The sequence below is a fragment of the Crinia signifera genome, chromosome 4 (assembly GCF_055691185.1).
Source record: "Crinia signifera chromosome 4, ASM5569118v1, whole genome shotgun sequence".
Classification (NCBI taxonomy): domain Eukaryota; kingdom Metazoa; phylum Chordata; class Amphibia; order Anura; family Myobatrachidae; genus Crinia; species Crinia signifera.
Window position 1 is genome coordinate 219,306,292 of NC_139220.1, and position 24,721 is coordinate 219,331,012.

At 41.3% G+C, this 24,721-nt stretch overlaps 1 protein-coding gene across 2 annotated transcripts in view; it reads left to right on the forward strand.

The window, feature by feature from the left end:
- The window catches only part of THSD4 (thrombospondin type 1 domain containing 4), a 708,854-nt gene that overhangs the window by 570,166 nt on the left and 113,967 nt on the right, over positions 1-24,721 (forward strand). For both annotated transcript variants that reach the window (XM_083183802.1, XM_083183803.1), the window contains one exon: positions 17,726-17,930. In XM_083183802.1, coding sequence (XP_083039928.1) covers positions 17,726-17,930 — 205 coding nt within the window. The remainder of the gene's footprint in view (positions 1-17,725; positions 17,931-24,721) is intronic.

Below are 24,721 nucleotides of genomic sequence, written 5' to 3' on the forward strand. Positions count from 1 at the left end.
ATAAGGCTACACAAGGTCTTACTCCATTCCACACAATTCCATGCAGGTGCTATGGGGCTTCTATTTGATTTATGGAGCACTCAGCAGACTTTACCACATATATGCCAAAAGGGTGAAAAGCATGGCAGCTGCTTTAGCAATTTGCAGAAACTTTCTGGCACTTCTGTCTCTGCTATGCTTGCCACTTTAGTAAAAACAAATGCATGGCTGTTTCTGTATTGCTGCATGGAATAGGGAACCTAATTTACGGTCGTTAGGACAGAAGCAGGTGGTCTTAGCCTTTTGACACTGATGTATGGTCTAGTATTGTAATGTCGCTTAATACTGTGCTTAAGGGTGTAAAATGTGTGATATTTAAATGACCCTCTTATAGCATAATAAACATTTATCACTCAAGGGCACACTTATACATACTTACACACACACACACACAATATGACACGGTTCTTTGCAATATGATGGCTCTAACAGACTTTAGGTTTGTAATAGAAAAAAATACAGATCGAGTAAATCATATTTTATTAATGTGAATAGTGGAATACAGCAGGGTGGTCTTCGTCCTTGGCAGAAATCCAGGCACACTTGTGCAAGTGAAGGTGCAAAGTGAGAAATAAGGAAATGTGGGGCACATGACAGCATCTGATGTGCGCTTGGTAAAATAACCGGTACTTGTTTCCTATCTGGGCGCCCAGGTTTTCTACGTACGGCACCGTAATGAAATCGGATCGCGTCGCATCGTACACATACACGATATTGAACGATGCGATGCGATCCGATTCGATTTCCCATAGGAAACAATGTGAAATGGCTCAATTTAGCCAAATTCTCATAGGAACAATAGTAAATGGCCCAAAAACACCCCTGAACATTGAAATGTCCCCCCAAAAGTAGTTTACGCCACCCCGCCATCAACGTGAACCCGAAGCGTGGCGAGCGCAGCGAGCCCGCGAGGGGCGGCGGTACGCGTCCTCCGACCTTTTCATGCCCTACTATCCACGTCGGCGTGGAGTGAGAATAGAATAGTGTGGCGAGCGCAGCGAGCCACCGAGCCCGAAGCGTGGCGAGCGCAGCGGATACCTTCACAGTTATACGCGTCCCCTCGCGGGCGACACGGACACCTGGGAAGCCCGCGAAGGGACGCGTTTACCTGTGAAGGTATCCGCGTGCGCTCGCCACGCTTCGGGCTCGGTGGCTCGCTGCGCTCGCCACACTATTCTATTCTCACTCCACGCCGACGTGGATAGTAGGGCATGAAAAGGTCGGAGGACGCGTACCGCCGCCCCTCGCGGGCTCGCTGCGCTCGCCACGCTTCGGGTTCACGTTGATGGCGGGGTGGCGTCAACTACTTTTGGGGGGACATTTCAATGTTCAGGGGTGTTTTTGGCCCATTTACTATTGTTCCTATGATAATTTGGCTAAATTGAGCCATTTAACATTGTTTCCTATGGGAAATCGAATCGGATCGCATCGCATCGCATCGCATCGTTCAATATCGTGTATGTGTACGATGCGATGCGATCCGATTTCTCTACGGAGAATAGCATGGTGCGCAATTAACTTAGTGGGCGCCCAGATAGGAAACAAGTACCAAATAACCTTTACTTTGACTTGCTTATTTAAACACTAAATTGTAGGCACCAAACAAAGGACACCACTCCACCTTTCGCCACCCCAAACAAGTGACATCACCTGAGGGGTAAGGGCCAACAGTAGTAGAAAATGAAGCGCTACCTGGCTGCTCCGTCTAGGCTGTACGGAGGGCAGGCTGGTGATGCCCTTTGGATACTAGCTGCAGGTTGATGTCCCAGAGTGCTAGACAGATGAAGGTGCAGTGGGTAATGACGCCCCTCCTTATGGCCCAGCAAAAGATGATGTGGTCTATTTTATCAAGACTCCTCTTGAATGAAGGTTTTTGATGCTCTGCTGGATGGTACTTACCGCTGCATGACCGGTACATATTAATAGTGTTAATTATTTATTAAGCATTTCTTTTCCTGAATAAAAAGCCCTTCAAAACTTTTGTTTATTATATAAAGTAGGTCTCCAGTTTTTATTTTATTCAATTATAAAGCTGTAATGTAATGACCTAGACTGGCTGGATGTAAATGTTTAGAGACATATTTCCGTGCTAGCCAAATACAATGGAAATTGAAAACATATTGCAATGTATTGTTGGACTTTATTTTCTGTATGCAGTTTCAAAGTTCCTGTAGTGAAGGCAAACTCTGACTAATATCAATGTGTTCTTACCACAATCACCCAGGGATCAATATATGTTTAATGCTCACACTTCACTTAAATAAAAATATCTTTTAAAATGTATTTACAATTTACAATACGGTATGATTTAATGTGCAGAATATTATACTCCTACTCAAGTGTAAATAGGGGTGGGCATCAAGGGCAGCAATGAGAAAGGCTGGAGCGTAGCCTGGGCAAGCGTAGGAGGAATTAATATAATAAAAAAATATTTAGAAATTATATTTGACTTTTTTTTTTTTTAAAGGTAAGGAAGCCTTTACAATGGGCCTAATTCATACCTGAGTGCTTGGCTGCTAATTTTTGGAGCCCTGTGATCAGGTATATGCTGCCCACCAGAGTGAATTCCTGCCCTGTGTAAGCCGGATCGGCAATTAGCTGCACAAGACGCTCACATCTAATGATTTTCCAGTCTGTGTGTAGCTCAGGAATTGCTCGTCAGCTATGATGGAAACTGTCAGATCAGGGCCGGAGCTGACGTAACACGACTTCCCCCAACCATGTGCGTTTTCCCTGACACTTCCACAAAACGTCCACCTACAACCCCCAAACACTAGATTTCTCCCATTCACCTTGTGTAAGGCCAGTTATTTAAACAGTAGCAGGATTGAACTGCAGGATGGCCTCGCCAAGGAGACTACGGGCCATATGCATCTGCAGTCTAACAATAATCATCCGGCCTATGTATTTGCAGCCGTGCGGTCAGGTCTGAATTAGGCTCAATTTTTCCAGCAGTGTTTATAGAAAAAAAGGCTTCTTTTTTATTACCTCTTGTTCTGCAAATTTGGTCAAGTTCCTACTGCAACTTCTGTAGTATCTTTAAAGTTTGATATAAAGTTGTCACCAAAGCGTTGAGTTACAACATGGTGAGGATTTGCAAGGCACGGTGAAACGATTGCACAACTTGGTGACAAATGGATGTAGCTCAAAATATAAAATGAACCTGGCATAATTACAAAGCTGGGTCCAAAATTCGACTTTTCCTAGTAATAACCCCCTTTTTATGGAATTGGATTATCATTGGCCATGAGGGTTGTTCTGACCAAATCATTGTTCTGTGTGTGTGTGTGTGTGTGTGTGTGTGTGTGATCAGCATTTTTTTTGTTTTTCTTGCAGTTTAAAAATATCTAAAGATAGGGTGGGAGATGTGGCATTATGATGCAGGGCTATGCTTATTTTGCTTTAATTAAAGTTTTTGCAGTATATTCTGTAATATTAGTGATAAAACTTGCAAGGGAGTGTTTTACACTGATTATATAAAGTTATTGTACTGTATAATTAATAACTAAAATGATAGGCTCAAAGACCAATACTGTATCACTAGTTAGGCTTCTTGGGCCACCAAGCTCAACTGTAGACAAACTCATCATCAATATTAGCTACCCACTCTAGCAACACCCAACACTGAAGGATGTTAATCAAAGGAGTTGGGCTCAGGAGCCCTGTGTAATATTTTCACTGATTTTGCACAATTTTATTTCTGTGTGATACATCCATCTTCTGAATTACTCATGGGGCCCTTAAAAGCACATGTTTTCTTCATTTAAGCTGCTTGGCTGCATAGTAGACATGTAGTCACATATATGTACTTTTTAAAATCAGAGCTCAAGGGATTAAATAGCTTTATATGAAGTTCGTTCTATTAGGTACTATATTTGGAGATGAGTCTAGAATAATACTGTATGTATCACCGGGGAGCAATCAGTTATCGCACTAATCACTTACTATCCGTGGTGCAATAACAAATTACATTAGGTCAGTGCAATGCCCCACCTGTATTTCATCTATCATGTTTCATGAGCCCTTCACTTCATAATTCACACTGTTTTCCCATTTGGGGATTAAGCTTGTGAGTGTTTTTTGACATTACTGGATAATTAATAAAAAATGTAGATTGTTTTGTATAAGCCACAATTATTAGATATTAATCATGTGCATAGAGAATAGTGTACTTTAAGTCCACAAATAGAAGCAGATGTTCTGAAATCAATCTCTGCTTGGCAGTGGTTGTGTTCCCTGGTATGTAGAACTGAGATCTGTGTGATGTCTCTCCCTACACATTCCTCCATATTATTGTATTAAGGCATTTTACATGATCACATTCAGTTATTAAAATCCAGCTTGTGTTGACGTGGAGCATATGCGGCGAATTAAACTCATTGGACATGGACGTTCTTCTATGTGACAACCCTTGATGAACTATACAACAGATCTTCACAGGTTTACTTTCTCAGCCATTGATGTTTATGTTAAGTCTTGCCTTGCTGTTTGTCTGAATCATGTAACACACTTTATCCTTGATCAACCTCCCTCCAGCTGTGTTGGCTTTCATAGCTGCCCATTTGCAACCAGCCATTCGTGATTATTTGAGATCTAAAGGACACTGTAACCTTATTAAAACAAACTGGTGTAAATAAGAAGCCAACAAAAATGCCATCTTGTTAAGTCTTGGCAGAAGCCTGTTGGATCCTTGAGATGCCTGCCCAAGTTGTACTCTGCTGAGTTTTAGCCTTAGGAAAAATGTAACACTATGTGCATGAAATAAAACAAAGGCACAATTTAGTGTTATGTGGAGAGTACACTGACATTTGGCCCACAGTAGGGTGATTCAAATTACTGAACGTAGTTTTCACCTGAGAAACATTTTGATCCTATGTCTTTTCATGGCATGCCACTATACTGTCACAGTACTATACACCTATATACACATCATCACAGAACACCATATAGCAGTTACATTATTTGATCTTGTTTCTTTGCTAATAAAGCAAAATAAGGGATATATTTCTCAAGGTGGGAGATTTCTGAGATTATGGCTTGCTGGTATTGTAGTACAAGGCTGCACATAGCTGTAGGGTAATTACTAAGATGGGCGTTCTATTGAATATGGGATTTTGCCCATAGCAGCCAATCAGATTCAGCTTCTTATATATTTAGCACCTTCTAGAAGATAATAGTTAGAATCTGATTGGTTGAAATGGGCAACATCCCATCTTTAATAGAATTCACAGTGGGAACCTCCCACATCTCTCGATGGTCGCCAATCATCGAAAGATGTGGTGTGCACACACACATATATATATAAAGTGACTCTCAGGTCACTTTTATATGCATGGACGGTCTCGCGGAAATGGGTGGGCAGCTGACATCCGGTGATGTCAGCTGCCAGCCCCCGGCACCCTTGTCACTGGATGATTACTATGGGAACGCCCTGCGTTTTCATGGGAACACCCATGAAACACTGGGCATTCCCATGGGCGAGTACCCCTGCCTGCTGCTCCTGCCCACCGGCCGCAAGTTTGGGTGCGTGCACCCAGTGATCAATCTGTTCGCCATGGATGCACGCACCCAGTGTATGCACATACGCAGAAATGCACGTGCGCATTAAAAAACATCTGCCCTGTGCACCCACTGCGGAATGGACCAGAATAACGGCCCTTATATAGAATACTATTACACCTTACAGTCGCAAATGGAAGTACTATAAAGTATGTTCTCCTCTACAAAAGCCATACTTGCATGCACCCATTTTCTGAGTATGTGCAGTGCAAATTTGTGCAAGGTTTGTTCCGCAAATAGTGATTGGAATCCGTGTAGCTTATAATAAAGTAGGAGCCACAGTCTTTACCTATGGAAACACAATTAACAAGCCTAATATGACAAATGGTAAAACAACCTTGGGGTCAAAGGGACAGTGCCACTGTGTTTCTAATGAGCTTGGGGAAATTATATTTGTTGCAAAGTATGATTTTTGTTGTACTGTAATAACATAGTTGGGTTTATAAGTTTCCTGGACTCTTATTTTCCACTGTAATGTAGGAAGATGGTCTTTTCTTTTATCTGTAAATAAAAGACAAGATAATCTGGTCTTGTCTTGAATTTTGCCATATACTGAATACAGATGGTGAGATACTTTTTATTAGTAAATGTTCCATTAATTTTGACGAGAGATCTTTGTTGCTTATATTTGTTGTATATCTTTGTTGCATCATATTTATCAGATAGGCAACATCATATTAATTAAATATGCCATATAATATACAAAACTCAGACTGTAAAACCATATCAGGTTTTACAGTCTGAGTTTTGTATATTATATGGCATATTTAATTAATATGATGTTGCCCAGCTGATAAATATGATGAGTACTACACAATAAATGAATACCTCCTGATACTAAAAATACTTACTGAAATTCTCAGTTGAAGTCTCATGTGGCTATAAATGCTACTGTATTTGTTAGATTGTTTGTGAAAACTGACCAATCATAGCACTGGTGTTAACCTAGGAAATAAAGCCTGGAGAAAACAAACTGTTCCTATTGTAAAGCTGGCAATACATCAACAGATTGATTGTCCGATCTGGCTGGTTAGAACAAAAACCTGGTAATGGATATGAGCAAATCACAGTTGACCATTTGCTTTGAAATGTTGGAAAACTGCCAAAACCTGTCACTCACATATTACCAAGTTTTTGTCCCAACCAGCCCAATCTGACAATCAATCTGTAAATGTATGGCCAGCTTTACACATGTTGCATGGTTAGTACATAACTCATGTACAGTAGAACAGGGACCTAAACCTTCAGTATTGCATAGGACTCTGTTTAATCTGATACTGAGGGTTATGGGTTTGAATGTACCTTTGCTTTAAACCAAGCATTACCTTTACTTTGTACACACAAAATAAAAGCTTAATGTTTAAGCTGCCCATGTTTTCTTCGAGCCCAACCTGTATCCTTTCTCCAAGTAATTAGGTGAATTTACCTTTGTCAAATACCTTAGTGATGCTTAAGAAATTATGCGAACAATCATTGGCATTATCGTGAACAATAGTCACATTGATTCCTAGCAGGCCAGCTGGGGAATACACCATTCTCATGCTTCTAATCTCTGTAATTTTCTGTTACCAACTTGTTCAATATAAAGAAAGCTGAGGAAATGCTTGTATCCTGTGCAATGTACCATTAATTCTGAATTAATTAAAGAGGATATCATATGACTATCTGAACATGTCTATGTGTAAATATTTAAAGCTTCATTTCTACAATGTTGAACCAATAAGGTATATAATATGCGACTAAATAAATGTCATAGTTACAGTAGGTAAATATCATCATATTGGCATTAATTTTGAGATTGAGATGCTAAAAAGAAAAAAAAAACTGGATTTTAACTAAAGTTTTATATTGTAAATAAATTATATAATGTAAATAACTATAAATCCACTGGTAATAAAGGGTAACTAAGAATTATCCTGCTTACCACAACTGATCATTAACCCCTTCCTGACAGAGCTAGTTTTTGCGTTCCTGACAGAGCCATTTTTTTCAAATCTGACATGTCTCACTTAAGTGGGGATAACTTTTTTTTGCTTTTACTTATCCCAGTGATTTTGAGATTGTTTTTTCGTGACACATTGTACTTCAAATTAGTGGTAAATTTGGGTCGATACAGTCTGTGTTTTTTTGTGAAAAATACCAAAATGTCGTGAAAAAATGGAAAATTTAGCGATTTGCAAAATGTTACATTTTCTGCTTGTGAGACAAATAATCTTACCACTCAAAATAGTTAATAACTAACATAGACCATATGTCTACTTTATGTTTCCATCATTATTTCAACTTCCTTTTAATTTTTTTGGACACTAGGAGGCTTACAATATGAATAGCAAATTCTCAAATTTTCAAGAAAATTTCAAACACTGATTTTTTTAGGGACCAGTTCAGTTCTGATGTGACTTTGAGGGACTTGTATGTGAGACACCCCCATAAATGATGCCATTTCAAAAACTGCACCCCTCACAGTATTCAAAACAGCATTTTGGAAGTTTGTTAACCCTTTAGGTGTTTCACAGGAATTAAAACAAAGTGTAGGTGAAATTTCAAAATTTCTTTTTTTTTGCAGATTTGCAATTTTAATACATTTTTCTAAGGAACACAGTACATTTTACTAGAGAAATGTGACTAAAAATTGATTCCCCCAAATCTTTTGTTTTCATAAATATCCTATATGTGGCCCTAGTGTGCACGTTGACCAAACCACAGGCTTCATAATAGAAGGAGCACCTACTTGATTTTGGAGCCTCCTTTTTATGAGATTATTTTTTAGGCACCATGTAGGTTTCTAGGCACCATAAGATACTAAAATTTAGGAACCCCCCCACAAGTGACCCCATTTTGCAAACTACACCCCTCAGGGAATTCATCTAGGGGTATAGTGTACATTTCAAACCCCCAGGGGTTTCACCAATTGTGGTCCAACTGGGCAGTGAAAATGAAAAATTAAATTTTTTACACAAAAATGCAGTTCTGGCTCAAAATTTTTCATTTTCACAAGGAATGAAGGAGACAAAGCCCCCCAAAATCTGTGCCCCAATTTCTACCGAGTACGGCAATGCCTCACATGTGACCAAAAAATACCAGTTGGGTGCATGGCAGGACTCAGAAGGGAAGGAGTAATTTTTGGATTTTGCAGCTCAGATTCTGGTGGAATTTTGGTGGGTGCTATGTCGCATTAGCAAGACCCCCCAAGCACCAATACAGTGGAACCCCCCCACAAGTGACCCCATTTTGCAAACTACACCCCTCAGGGAATTCATCTAGGGGTATAGTGTACATTTCAAACCCCCAGGGGTTTCACCAATTTTGATACAAGTGGGCAGTGAAAATGAAAAATTACATTTTTTTACACAAAAATGCAGTTCTGGCTCAAAATTTTTCATTTTCAGAAGGTATGAAGGAGAAAAAGCACCCCAAAATCTGTGCCCCAATTTCTCCCGAGTACGGCAATGCCTCACATGTGACCAAAAAGTACCAGTTGGGTGCATGGCAGGACTCAGAAGGGAAGGAGTGATTTTTGGATTTTGAAGCACAGATTTTGGTGGAATGAATGGTGGGTGCTATGTTGCACCAATACAGTGGAACCCCCCCACAAGTCACCCCATTTTGCAAACTACACCCCTCAGGGAATTCATCTAGGGGTATAGTGTACATTTCAAACCCCCAGGGGTTTCACCAATTTTGATACAAGTGGGCAGTGAACATGAAAAATTACATTTTTTTACACAAAAATGCAGTTCTGGCTCAATATTTTTCATTTTCACAAGGAATGAAGGAGAAAAAGCACCCCAAAATCTGTGCCCCAATTTCTCCCGAGTACGGCAATGCCTCACATGTGACCAAAAAATACCAGTTGGGTGCATGACAGGACTCAGAAGGGAAGGAGTGATTTTTGGATTTTGCAGCTCAGATTCTGGTGGAATTTTGGTGGGTGCTATGTCGCATTAGCAAGACCCCCCAAGCACCAATACAGTGGAACCCCCCCACAAGTGACCCCATTTTGCAAACTACACCCCTCAGGGAATTCATCTAGGGGTATAGTGTACATTTCAAACCCCCAGGGGTTTCACCAATTTTGATACAAGTGGGCAGTGAACATGAAAAATTACATTTTTTTACACAAAAATGCAGTTCTGGCTCAAAATTTTTCATTTTCACAAGGAATGAAGGAGAAAAAGCACCCCAAAATCTGTGCCCCAATTTCTCCCGAGTACGGCAATGCCTCACATGTGACCAAAAAATACCAGTTGGGTGCATGGCAGGACTCAGAAGGGAAGGAGTGATTTTTGGATTTTGCAGCTCAGATTCTGGTGGAATTTTGGTGGGTGCTATGTCGCATTAGCAAGACCCCCCAAGCACCAAGACAGTGGAACCCCCCCACAAGTGACCCCATTTTGCAAACTACACCCCTCAGGGAATTCATCTAGGGGTATAGTGTACATTTCAAACCCCCAGGGGTTTCACCAATTTTGATACAAGTGGGCAGTGAAAATGAAAAATTACATTTTTTTACACAAAAATGCAGTTCTGGCTCAAAATTTTTCATTTTCAGAAGGTATGAAGGAGAAAAAGCACCCCAAAATCTGTGCCCCAATTTCTCCCGAGTACGGCAATGCCTCACATGTGACCAAAAAGTACCAGTTGGGTGCATGGCAGGACTCAGAAGGGAAGGAGTGATTTTTGGATTTTGCAGCACAGATTTTGGTGGAATGAATGGTGGGTGCTATGTTGCACCAATACAGTGGAACCCCCCCACAAGTGACCCCATTTTGCAAACTACACCCCTCAGGGAATTCATCTAGGGGTATAGTGTACATTTCAAACCCCCAGGGGTTTCACCAATTTTGATACAAGTGGGCAGTGAACATGAAAAATTACATTTTTTTACACAAAAATGCAGTTCTGGCTCAATATTTTTCATTTTCACAAGGAATGAAGGAGAAAAAGCACCCCAAAATCTGTGCCCCAATTTCTCCCGAGTACGGCAATGCCTCACATGTGACCAAAAAATACCAGTTGGGTGCATGGCAGGACTCAGAAGGGAAGGAGTGATTTTTGGATTTTGCAGCTCAGATTCTGGTGGTATTTTGGTGGGTGCTATGTCGCATTAGCAAGACCCCCCAAGCACCAATACAGTGGAACCCCCCCACAAGTGACCCCATTTTGCAAACGACACCCCTCAGGGAATTCATCTAGGGGTATAGTGTACATTTCAAACCCCCAGGGGTTTCACCAATTTTGATACAAGTGGGCAGTGAACATGAAAAATTACATTTTTTTACACAAAAATGCAGTTCTGGCTCAAAATTTTTCATTTTCACAAGGAATGAAGGAGAAAAAGCACCCCAAAATCTGTGCCCCAATTTCTCCCGAGTACGGCAATGCCTCACATGTGACCAAAAAATACCAGTTGGGTGCATGGCAGGACTCAGAAGGGAAGGAGTGATTTTTGGATTTTACAGCTCAGATTCTGGTGGAATTTTGGTGGGTGCTATGTCGCATTAGCAAGACCCCCCAAGCACCAAGACAGTGGAACCCCCCCACAAGTGACCCCATTTTGCAAACTACACCCCTCAGGGAATTCATTTAGGGGTATAGTGTACATTTCAAACCCCCAGGGGTTTCACCAATTTTGATACAAGTGGGCAGTGAACATGAAAAATTACATTTTTTTACACAAAAATGCAGTTCTGGCTCAAAATTTTTCATTTTCACAAGGAATGAAGGAGAAAAAGCACCCCAAAATCTGTGCCCCAATTTCTCCCAAGTACGGCAATGCCTCACATGTGACCAAAAAATACCAGTTGGGTGCATGGCAGGACTCAGAAGGGAAGGAGTGATTTTTGGATTTTGCGGCTCAGATTCTGGTGGAATGAATGGTGGGTGCTATGTGGCATTAGCAAGACCCCCGAAGCACGGTGAAATTATGAACCTAATATTCCATAGATGTGTGGTATATTTTAAAACACTCCTTTATACATAGGCCGGGTTTGTCGGGGCAAGTGTCACACTGGAAAATAGTTTGCTTTCTTATTCCCTTTTTATAGCAAACTTTGCACCTTTTTTGTGTCCTGCCCTTTTTTCCAGTGGAGGGGATTTCATCAGGAAAATGCTGCCCTGGTACAATACGGGGACCAGTACTAGAAGTACTGGGGCCCTCTGCCTGCTGGTTCCCAAATATTAGGCCCTTTATGACTTCCTCTTGAAAGTGCATAAATGTCCCCCTCTGGCCGGTAGAACGGAATAGCACGTAAGCGTTATACAGTGCCATCTGGATGATATACACGGCCACCTTCTTGTACCAGATTTTTGTTTTCCGCAGGGCACTGTACGGCTTCAGTACCTGATCTGAAAGATCAACTCCGCCCATGTACCTATTGTAATCCAGGATACAATTAGGTTTGGAGGTGTGGGTACTGGTACCTCGTACAGGGATGGAGGTGGTACTGTCTCCGTGAATTGTTGTCAGTATAAGGACATCCCTCTTGTCCTTATATTTGACCAACAACATATTTTCGTTGCATATTCCCCTGCTTTCACCCCTTCTCATTACTTGGGCAATGTGCGTTTTTGGGAGGCCTCTTTGGTTCTTGCGCACAGTACCGCAAGCTGCTGTACCTCTTGAACCAAGGGCCTTAAACAGGGGGATGCTGGTGTAAAAGTTATCCACATAGAGGTGATAACCTTTATCCAGGAAGGGGTGCACTAAATCCCAGACAATTTTCCCACTAACACCTACGAGGGAGGGGGGGCATTCTGGCGGTTCAATTCTTGAATCCTTCCCTTCATAAACCCTAAACCTGTGGGTGTACCCTGAGGTGCTTTCACACAGTTTATACATTTTTATGCCATACCTTGCCCTCTTACTGGGAAGGTACTGGCGGAATTTAACCCTTCCTTTAAAATGTATAAGGGACTCGTCGATACAAATAAATTTTTCAGGGATGTACACCTCTTCAAATTTGGCACTGAAATGATCAATGACCGGCCTGACTTTGAATAGCCGGTCAAAGGTGGGATCATCTCTGGGTGGGCACTGTGCATTATCGGTGTAATGTATAAATTTAAGAATTGTCTCAAATCGAGTCCGGGTCATGGCCATACGGTAAAATGGAGTACTGTACAGAACATCTGTACTCCAATATTGCCTAATTTCTGGCTTTTTTACTATGCCCATATGAAACACCAGACCCCAAAACGTCATCATCTCTACTGCATCTACAGGGGTCCACCTAGCAAATGATGACGTGGGGTTTTGAGCAATAAACTGCTGGGCATATAAATTAGTTTGGTCCACCATTAAATTTATAAAATCATCAGAGAAAAATAATTTGAAAAAGTCAATTTCTCTGAGACCTGTGGAATCAAATTGGATTCCTGGCATGGCCAAAAACTCAGGAACCTGGGGCTCAAAATTGTCTGGTGGTGGGGTCCATACGAGATCAATTATTGGGGGGGGGGTCTCAGCTGCTCTACGGGGGCGTCTTTGAGGGGGTCCCTCATCACCAGAGGAGGAAGAGGAGCTTAAGGCAAATCCTTCAAATTCCCCGCTTGCATCACTGGCTGTGTCAGAGTCAGAAGCAAGCATGGCATATGCCTCCTCCACTGAATACATTCTCCTGGATGACTGGGAGGACATTTGGGAGGACATTTGGGAGGACATTTGGGATGCCATTTTTATTTTTGTGTTACTGGTAGTGAAATGTTTCAACACGTGTATAGTGTAGGGGGGGGTACAAACTTTATTTCAATCCGGGGGGTATGTAGTGTGTAGTGTGTATGTAGTGCAGAAAAAAAAAATACTTTATACCAATAAAAAAAAAAAAAATGAAGGGGTTAAAAATAAAAAATTTAAGGGGTTAAAAAAAAAAAAAAAGGTCCTGCGCCAAAAATTGAGCACAGATGTTGGTCAGTAACGTCTGTCACTGAACAGCGCTCAAAGGCAACAGGAATTTGATCAAAAAAAAAAAAAAATAGATCAACCCTGTGCCGAAAAAGATGATCAGTGATGTACGTCACTGATCAGCGCACAGCGGCCACAGGACACCCACAAAATCACAGTGTGTGTAAAAAAAAAATTAAAAAAAGACCCCACAGCACACACACAAAAAAAAAAGGTGATCAGTGATGCGACACTGATTACCAGTGAGGTGCAGCAGGTGCACAACCTTTGGTGCAACTGACAGGTATATATAAAAAAAAAAAAACCTCTGTACCCCCAAAAAAGTTGCTGATCACCTCAGATATAGTGATCAGCACAAAAGGCGGGGGCAGCAGACACAAAATTTAGCACTCTCTATCACTCTCTGTCACTATCTCTCTCTATCTCTCTATCTCTCACTATCTATCACTCTATGACACTGCAGCAGCAGCACTGACAGGTATATCTATATATAAAAAAAAACCTGCGCCCCCAAAAAGTGGCTGATCAGTTAATTTATACTGATCAGCACAAAAGGAGGGGGCAGCAGTCAGTTATATAAAAAATATATAGCACAATCTGTCACTATCTCTCTCTATCTCTCTCTCTCTATCTCTCTCTATCTCTCTATAACTATCACACTGCAGCAGCACAAAATATAGCACTCCGTCACTAGGCCTCTCTATCTATCTCTCTCTCTCTATCTCTCTCTCTCTATCTATAACTATATCACACTGCAGCAGCACAAAATATAGCACTCTCTGACACTATCTCTCTCTCTATCTCTCTCTATCTCTCTCTATCTCTCTCTATCTCTCTATCTCTCTCTATCTCTCTCTATCTCTCTCTCTATCTAGCTAGTACACTGCAGCAGCACAATTTCACAGGAAGGCACAAGTAGCAACAGGATCCAGGAAGCAGTGATGAAGCAGCGATCAGGTAAGTATGGAGCAAGTATGGAGCAAGGTTCTGGTCAGTATGGCGGCAGGGGGGTACGGTGACCGCACTGCACGCTATTCCAGACCGGAATGGCGTCTGCAGTGCAGTCACCGTTAGTTTAAATCCCCCTCCTTGGCTGTGATTGGTCCGTCGGTCCGACGGACCAATCACGGCCTTTGGGGGCGGGCGGGGTGAGGTGGGGTGACACCAGTGTCACCCTTACACCCCGCGGTGATTGGTGCTGTACTTTACAGCACCAATCACCTCTGATCCCGTGTCACCGGCGAACGTTATTCGCCGGTGACACAGGAAAACGCTGTGAATGGCTGTTCACACTGAACAGCCAATCACAGCGATCGCCGACGGGGGGGCGGCATCGCAGCCCCCCCTGGGCATGCACGGACATGTCTGCTGTCAGGGACAGCAGACATGTTGAAACTGTCACCGCGTCTATAGACGCGGTGACAGTTTAAATCCATGACGTACATTTACGCCATGTGTCGGGAAGTGCTTCCCGACCATGACGTAAATGTACGTCAAATGTCGGGAAGGGGTTAATTTACTTTATTGCAGTATCATACTTCTCCATACTCATTTCTCCATACATTGGTAATCAAATAAAACACTTATTGGACATACAGTACCCTGATTTTTAAATCTTCTGACTGACCAATTTAACAACTATAGAATAGTTGGTGTAGAGCATGGGTCCTCAAACTGCGGCCCTCCAGATGTTGTGAAACTACAAATCCCAGCATGCCTTGCCACAGTTTTAACACTCCCTTATAGCAAAACTGTGGCAAGGCATGCTGGGATTTGAAGTTTCACAACATCTGGAGGGCCGCAGTTTGAGGACCCATGGTGTAGAGACTGTGGGGTGATAGGCATTCTCTGTCCCATAAAGTTACACTTTCATAACACAGTGATAAAGATTTTCTATTAATAATAGTTAATCAGAACAACATATAGATGGGCAAATTGTAAGGAATTCCTGGTACTGTTTAATGAAATTTACCCAGAAACTAGTATGGATGTGTGTAAATATAAAGTTGATTCCTTGATTGCTTTAAGATGCTAAACACATACAGGGTCTGTCTGGAAAGTAATGAGAGTAGATCTGGGAAAAACAAATGATTTAACTATCAGATACAGTACATACTGTAGGTTTAATAATCTTCAAAGTATGACCCTTGAACATCTTTGCCAGCGTGTCTGTCCAGCTTGGTACACCTCCCAGAAGGCATTAATCGGAACATTCTTGAGTGCTTTCGTTGCAGCAGCGTCCACTTAGTCTATGGTCTAAAAAATGTTTCCTTTCAAGCTGCGTTTAATTCAGGGAAAGGGGGGGGCAAAAAGAAATCAGCAGGGGCCAGATCGGGATTGTAGGTTGGTTGAGGCAGTATTGTCATGTTGTGTTTGCCCAAAAAGGCGCTCTCTTGCGGCGATGTGTGACACAGGTAGTGGCAATCTCCTTGTGGATGTGGAGGACCCTTTTTCTCAAGTGACTGAACAATCCCGTGTAAAAGGCACTATTGACAGTTTGGCTGGTAGGTAGAAATTCCTTGTGGGCCAAACCTTTTGATTTGAAAAAGACAGTGAGCATGGATTTGGTCTTTGATTTGCTCATTCAGTCTTATTTGGGGTGAGGCGACGATGGTGTATGCCATGCTGCACTTTTGCCTTTTGGTCTCTGGATCATACTCAAAGATCCAAGTGTCTTCACCGGTTATCACTCTGTCAAAACAATTAAGCTCACTTTACACACACTCCAAAAGTTCACGGAAAATTGCCACACGCTTGTGTTTTTGTTCAAGAGTCAAAACCTTGAAAATCAAATGAACACACATCTTTAGCATCGCTAATTTGTTTGTCACGATCTCTTGCCCAGTTATTTTTGGAAGTCGCAACCTTTTTTGATACCATTCTAACACTCAAACGATGGTCAATGTTCAAAACATTGTGCACTTTGTCCACATTTTGCTCATTTCATCTTGATGAAGGCCGTCCAGACTGTGGTTCATCCTTAATGTCTTTTCTACCCTCCTTAAAGAATTTAAACCAGTGGTAAACTTGTGCCTTGGATAAGGATTCCTCCCTGAAGGCCTTTTTGAGCATGCCATTTACAGCTTGCTCTGTACACTGTAAAGACTCACAGGCAAATGCCGTAGACGGAAATGTGTAGCTGAGACACCCCTCCACCTATCCTGCCCTTCAGTGCCCCCATGCACCTGTTCTGCATGACATAAAAATAAATCAGTCTCATTACTTTCCGTACAGACCCTGTATGTGTAGGATTCTCCCTTCAACAATTAATAAAGCACATCGAGTGCCTAGGGAGCTTACTACTTTTTTTTTTATTGAGCAACCCTTCAAAGGGCTGATGATTTTCCTCACCTCTTACCATGGGAGTGACAATACATAAGTATTTGCAACAACTTACCAGAAAAAAGATATTTTGAGGATACTAATTTTCCCCTGTGATATTGGTTTGGAGAAGTTAGTGGAAGCTTATCAGTTTATCGGGCCTGTGTTTAAACACGTGATAGCTGAATTTCAGACTTAATATCTACTAATGGAAACCAGAATAAAAGTTTAAAAAATCTTTTTCATTTATTCGAAAAAATTAATATAATATTTTAAAAGATTACTGAATATTAAAAAAAAATAGTGCTATTTGGATAGTGATACTAGAAAAGGGTATTGTGGCAGTAAATACCTTACTGATGTAAATTTACTTTACCATTTACTAGAATGTATCAATACTTGGAGATAGGTAAAGGGGAGATAGAAAAAGTATCAACCAATCAGCCCTTAACTGTAATTTTACAAGTTCTATTTGAAAAATCACAGTTATTAACTGATTGGTTGGTATTTTATATGTCTATAGACATCTACATTAATATGTTTATATGTTAAAATTTCTGTTCAAAATTTCCAGTGAGAAAGCATACAACTACATGTAAAAGGTTTCACAAATGTACAAGTAATTTCCTGTTGCCATGAGATTACATTGTCTATTCCATGTATAAATGCATCTTGTCATGTGAATGATGTATTCATAACTTCTCTCAAAATTGCTGTGCCACTGTAAGATTCTTCCACAATAAGGAATATGCTCTCTCTCTCTCTCTCTCTATATATATATATATATATATATATATATATATATATATATATATATATATGCACAGTACTGTATAGTAATATGAGATACTTATTTTGTGCTTTTTTTTTTTTACTATATATATATATATATTTATTTTACAGACTATTGGCTGTGATGACTTTTTGGGATCAGACAAAGCAGTTGACAAGTGTGGAGTCTGTGGAGGAGATAATACAGCTTGTAAAGTTGTGTCAGGTGTCTTCAAGCATGTGTTAACTAAAATTGGCTACCATAAAGTTGTGGAAATTCCAGAAGGGGCCACGAGCATCAATGTTACAGAAATGGCAAAAAGCAACAACTACTTAGGTAAGTTACTGACTCTTTCCTATAGCATGTTTTGCATTTGTTATTGTATATCCACATTTAACACTTCTACCCTTTGTAATCTGCCTGGACCAATATACATCATATTACTCTGAGGCCCCCTTACTCATGGCTCCCAAACATGTCATACATTTATGTAGCAATAAAACAGGGTTTCTGTATCCTGGGTTGCATTCTAGTATTCAGAGCAGTGGTCGCTACCACTATAATATCCCTGTGTCTGAGAATACTAAAGATTGGCAGCATCTTCTTATCTATTTTATTGGTTTGTTAATACTGAATAATTTATTACTACAATGACATTAACGTTTAAAATGCTGCATAATATGTTGGCGCTGTATAAATAAATATACATTTTCTATATGCTTCGCTGAAGTGCCTGAAATAAATGGTGATACTACCTTCTTTCTATCTGGTGGGGGCAAGATTCTCTAACTGGCTAGTAGCACTGAAGTTCTGGACGGCCATATGACTCATAAAATCATCCCTTCAATTTTTATTAAAAAAGTACCACTTTGAAGGAAGTTTGCATACCAAATTAGCAGTGGTGTATTACTATCTGAAGTGACCGCCGTTGCCGGTGTTTAAATTTTTTAATTTGTCAAGTTTTCAATGAGTTGGATGTAACTGTCAACATTTTAAAAATAATTCGAAGCTTAGCAGCTTTTCCATGAGGTGGCTGTACAATTGCCAGAATGTGGGGACTTTCTGCCTTTAGTATTCTCTGCAGCAATACATGATTTATCAGGTTGCTGCTAGGTGATTGACTTACCCATTGCAGAATATCCCTTTTCTTTGTTTAAAAAAAAACCTCTTGGGTTGCTTTTGCAATATGTTTTTTTGTTATTGCCCATCTGTAATGTCAAGCACAGTCCAAACAACTTTGCAGAATGAGACTGAAATTTACAAGACTGTATGTCTTTATAAACTTCAGATTTCATTCTGCTACTTCTGTTACAACATAAATGAACACTAGTGACCCAGTGCCATTGGAAACCATGTGGGTATATGCCATCACACTGCCTCCATTATGGGCCTGATTTAGACCTGCTCACCAGGCTGCATGTTTTCAGAGCCCAGCGAGCAGGTTAATGCTTCCTCGGTGAACATACGCCACCCCCCGCCCCTGGCAATGCGTTCATCTGTGCAGGGCTGCAAACTGATATGTAGGGGTACACATACATTCGTTAGCGCCCGCAGAGTGAAAAAATTTTTTGATGGTTACTTACCATCAAATGATCTTTCCTTCTTTCCCCGGTGCTCACAGCCACCTCCTTACTCAGGAGTCACTTGGCGGCTTCTGGATTTGAGGCAAAATCGGGGTGGGCGCTAATGTCATGCACCCATCTGAGCAGGCAAAGGAATGCCTGTTTGGCCTGTGCTCTACCAAAATTTCTATGAGTATGCTCATGTCCCCCAGCATGTCTCGCCTATGAATCAGGTTGTGAGTGCCTTATCAAGGATGAAATTGTCCGAATGTCTTTGCAGCTGGGCCCTGCAAATGTGCATTATAAGGAATGCGCATGAACAGCTTCTGAATCCAGACGTGGCCAATTAGGACTGAAACCGCCTCTATGTTTTAAAGCAGATTTGATTCTCTTCAAATCACGAGCCATTCCAAACATTCTCAATACTTTATACTTCCCATCATTCTGATAGAGGTTGTTCATTATTTCAGCTGTCCAGAGAATAGTGTTCCAGAACTGGGCTGTCTTTTTTAGATTTTGTGGCACAGTCTAATCTGCCTTTTTTGGGGGGCTTATTAATTATTTGCACTATAACGCTTTGTGAAGTCTCCTCTTCATGGTTGACTAATAATAACAATATCCCTGTTCTTCACATGGCTGGATGTCGTTAAGTGATTTTTCTTTACAATGGAAAAGATCCTTTGATTATCTACCACTGTTGTTTTCGGTTGATGGCTAGGAATGTTTGTGTTACAAGACAAAAACTGTGCCAGTGTCCAAATATATGTCTATCTATCTATCTATCTATCTATCTATCTATCTATCTATCTATCGCATACAAGTAGTATACATAATATCCTACATTACTCTCACATTGCAAAGCACATCAAGATATTTGTGATCTATTTTTTTAATGAAAAAAAGCTACTTACTGTACACTGTTTTGCAGTTCACAATTGTTCGCTCTGTTGCCAATTCACAGCACAAGCGATTATCAGATGACCGTGCATATGCAGGGTCCACCGTGCGCATGCTGACACCCTGACGCCATTTGGGGAAGTAGCCTTGCGTTTTGTGGGAGTGCCCCAGAAAACACAGCTGATCCCCGGCCGTTGAGGTAATCAACTCTCCAAGTCTAGCCTTACGTGGCACTCGAGAACAGGTCTAGCCTTTCGTGGCACTCGCGAACAGGGGGGGATCCATTCGATGGTGTACACCTGTGAAAATTTTATCAGCTCTGCACATGGGTGGGATTTCAGTTGTGCTGGGTAGCATTTACCTGCTTGCTGGGTTACTACACTCGCAGCGCAACAAGTAGGCACTGTACAGATGAGTAAAGTGCTTTATCGGGCCATGGCAGGTTATGAATACGGTAGAGCAAAGAGCATATATTAGGAATCTGTTGCTTGTTGAAAAACTTCACATTGTTGTTGGTTCAGTATATTCCATGGATAGAGAAAAAGGCAATCGCTTGTATGGACAGATCAGAAGGTAGACCGATACTGTAACAGAGAAAAGATGGCTAATGGATATAAGGTGGACAAAGAATAAAAACTTGAGTGAGATAGAAGAAATGTTGAAGTGAATTAGTCTGACTTCATTGAAACATACGCGCAAGAAAATGGATGAGAACAAAATGAGCATATCATTTTAGTGCCGAAGTAGTATGTGGATGCGCCAACCACCACAATAGCTGGCATTCAGAGTAGGTACAATGAGGAACTCTCAGATGACACAGGTAGTTATGTGAGAAAGTAAATTGCTGAGATGTACAAGGGCCATAACGCTCTTGATCTTGATTTTCACTTACAATACAGACCATCAAAGAGGAATCTTATAACCCTTCTTTCTTGGTTTTAAGCAGAAGCCAGATAAATGGATACATGGCAAAGGTCACCTGTATAGAAATAATGGGGGGACCATTACTATGAGATGACTGAGAGATCTCAGAAGCAAAAAGATCATGGGAAAAGTTTTCTAAAAGCACAAAACTTGTTATACTGTATTAAATGTATGAATTATATACATGTCCCCAGGCGAAGACATAACCTATTACGTCTAACTCCAATTAAGTTAGCACAATACAACGCATCATGCTCTACAATTGTATCAGACAGCAAGATTCAGTTATTCAAATGTAAAAGCTAGTTTTATTATTTGTATTTGTTATAGTGTATGGAATACATATGCCACAGTGCTTTAGAATTGAAAAACCCCATTCAAATTCTACATACATTTCACAACGGAGCTAAACTGCAGGAACATAGACACACTCCATGGGCCAATTTAGTCATTAGAGAGTGTAGGGCAGATTCAGGTTGCTGCGAGCACTTGCTGTAAAAGCTTCTTGGGGTAGTGTCTCTTTAGCTGATTCTGCTTTCACCCTATGAAGATGTGCAGTTCTGTAACAGGGCTTTAGTGCACCCTGTGTCCGCTGTACCCTCTGAGTGCATGCTGTCATGCTGAAGGAATGTGGGCCACCTGCACCAGGATTCACAGAACTGGATGGTGCCGTAAGAGCTGATATGGAAACTGCGATAGCAAAACACATAATCAAAACTAATGTCCAATAATTAGTCACCACCAGTGATGTACCAGGAAGAATGCCAAAGAAATCATGGAATTCCAATATAGGGATAGTCATCTACTTTATACATAGATCTGATAGTTTTCCTACATTGGTGACTAAAAGTGTTCACCCAGATGTGCAGCATCGCCCTGCCCCATCATTGGTTCCAGTCATTGCACTGATGACCATCGATGACCTGCCTCTGTGAATACAATATAAATATGTGCATTAGAAATATTTATACCAAAAGGACATCTAATAATACTTAGTGACTGAGACTGTTGGGGTACATCAGGTGGTGATCTGTAAGAACTTATCCAGCGAAGGGGTATTGGGCACCAGACCCTCTGCTCTATCAGGAGTCACAATTCTTTAGGACCTCTGGTGGAGTGCAGGAGGTGCCAATGTATACTGGCTGTGTGTAGCTTGCATGCAGTGTTCATTGAAAGCCTGGCGGTGTGTCTCTTACAGTTCATAATATAATCAATATATATATATATATATATCTGCGGCTGTGCGGGCGGCACTCTCGGTCCTTGATGTGGCGATGGCTATGAAAGAATTGAGCCAACTGCCAGGCGGTGATACAATGTTTCGATTTATTATCGTCTTCAGGTACACTGGGCCGCGATGGACACGATCAACGCGATTTTGTCTTTACCGGCAAATTAAGCTGGTAATTGACAGAAAATCAGGTCCATCGCGTCGATCGCATGCCTTAAGTACCTTAACTTAAGGCATGCGATCAACCCTGACGGGCGCCGTGCTAGGAAACAAGTACCAAATCTTTATATACGGAGCAACAATATTGCTTCATTTACTAATAGTAGCCACAAGACTTTGATTGGAATATGTGGATTTCCAGACACTTTTGTATGCTGCACATACTTTTTGTACTGCTTTCGGATCGCATCGTACACACATTGCATGCATGCCGTGCGATGCGATCTAGCACATAACAAATGTGATTCTCACAGTGTGTATGGGCACCTTTAGTGCCTGCAACATTTTGCGGACACAGCACTGAGATGGTGTATGCATACATGTACATGCACCCGAGATCCTCCATAGGATAGCATGTTGCATACTCTCCCACAATCAGGCTGCAGCTTGTTGCAATGGCAATGTGAAAGGGCGCAAAATGTATGGTTTGCAGGAGGGCGCCGGACACCCTAGCACCGGCCCTGTTTGTATCAGATATTTTGCGCATCTCTCACAGATGTTGGCATAAAGGGTTAATCTAAGTGCATATTAGCTAAAGAGTGAACACTTTCTATAGTCACAGTGTGGGTACTGTACAGTAGTTGTCAATTAATATAAATCTAGCACTGAAGGCGAGTGAATAAAAGAACTCTATGCTCGAAAGCACTTGCTATTTCAATAAATAATACAACTGGCCTGCAGAACAAGGTCTTTAGTGTTAAGACTTTGTAGAGTCCCTTAGTCTAAGATATAAGAGCCAAGAAAAAATAATTCTCAAATGCAGAGTGTATATATGGATAAGTACCAGTTCAAAAGTTAAACATTTAAAAACAGCTTACATCACCTCTGTTTATATTCAACATTTTAGAAGAATTCTGAATTTTATTGTGTTAACAGTCAATCATACTATATTAAACAATTAAATACCACACACAGGATCTGCTTTTTAATATGTATGTTTGTTTTTATTAATTTCAATAATCAACTATTTTGCATTACACATGGGGGGCAGTACGGATGGTGTAATGGTTAGCATTACTGCCTCACAGCACTGAGGTCATGGGTTCCATTCCCACCATGGCCCTAACTGTGCAGAGTTTGTATATTCTCCCCGTACTTGCGCGTAGGGTGTTGAGAGATTCCTGGACAGTTGCCCGCCGCTTGACACACCCACAGTCCACCCATTGACCTGCCTCAGCTCCACCCCTTGACCCTTATGTTTTTTTTAACCTTTGCTTCAATTCTATTCTTGATTTTGCACACCGTAATGCCAGTTACATGTTACGTCACACACTGTAATGCTCACAAACCGTGATGCCCATTACATGCTACGCCATACACCACAATGTCCATTACATAGTATACCACATGCCATAATGCCCATTACACGTCATGTCACACACCATGATGCCCATTACTGGTTAGGCCAGTTATTGTAGGGACAATACTTTACTTCCTGTCAATCACTTTGTGCATGGCTAGTGATGGAAAAAAAGTAGCAGGATTTCATCACTGGCCAACGCATTGCAGCCCAGATGCATGCGGAGTGTATCGATAATCGGCCACTGTGAAAATTCACACAGCAGTAATCAGGTCTGAATTAGGCCCATTGTCGTGATGATGCAGAATGTGTAAAGCACCAAGTAGGTTGTGAAGATACGGGTTCTTCAATCACTCAGACACCGAGCAGATGAAACCAAAATATGGTTTATTTTTATCACAGCACACACAGGTAGACAAAGACAGGAACAAGATTCAAATGGTAGCATAAAAACATCCAGGTAGCAAAGTCCTTGTAGCATCACAGTCCAAGTAACGAAACTATCACTTATTCCACACAGCAGTGATAGCAGATAAGTCCACACGAGTCCTAGACAGAGCACAACCTCTTAGTCCAGGACAGTCCATAAAAATCTCCCTCCTGGCTTGTGTGCAAGTCATTTTAAAAACTTCTAAATTCCCACGGTGCACAAACCAAAAGTGGGCTTGCAGTGGATCTTTATTGGTGGATTCAAGAGTCAGGTATATCCCCCTCCCAGCTACTGCTGCTGCCCCCCCCTGCTGGGGTCGGTTCCAGTAAGTCTGGAAGTGGCCAGAGATATGCAGAGAAGTGTCAACACAAGATACAATACCCAGCTGATTACGTTGTGTGGTGGTCACCCCCTGTGGACAACCTTCCTGTTGATAGCAGGGGAATTGGATCACCCCCTGTGGACATAACATATGGTAATTGGACATAACCTTTTGGTGAATTCTTTCCTGGGTATTTCCTGTCAGACCATATTTGGGCAAGAGCGATCTGATCTGGAAATACA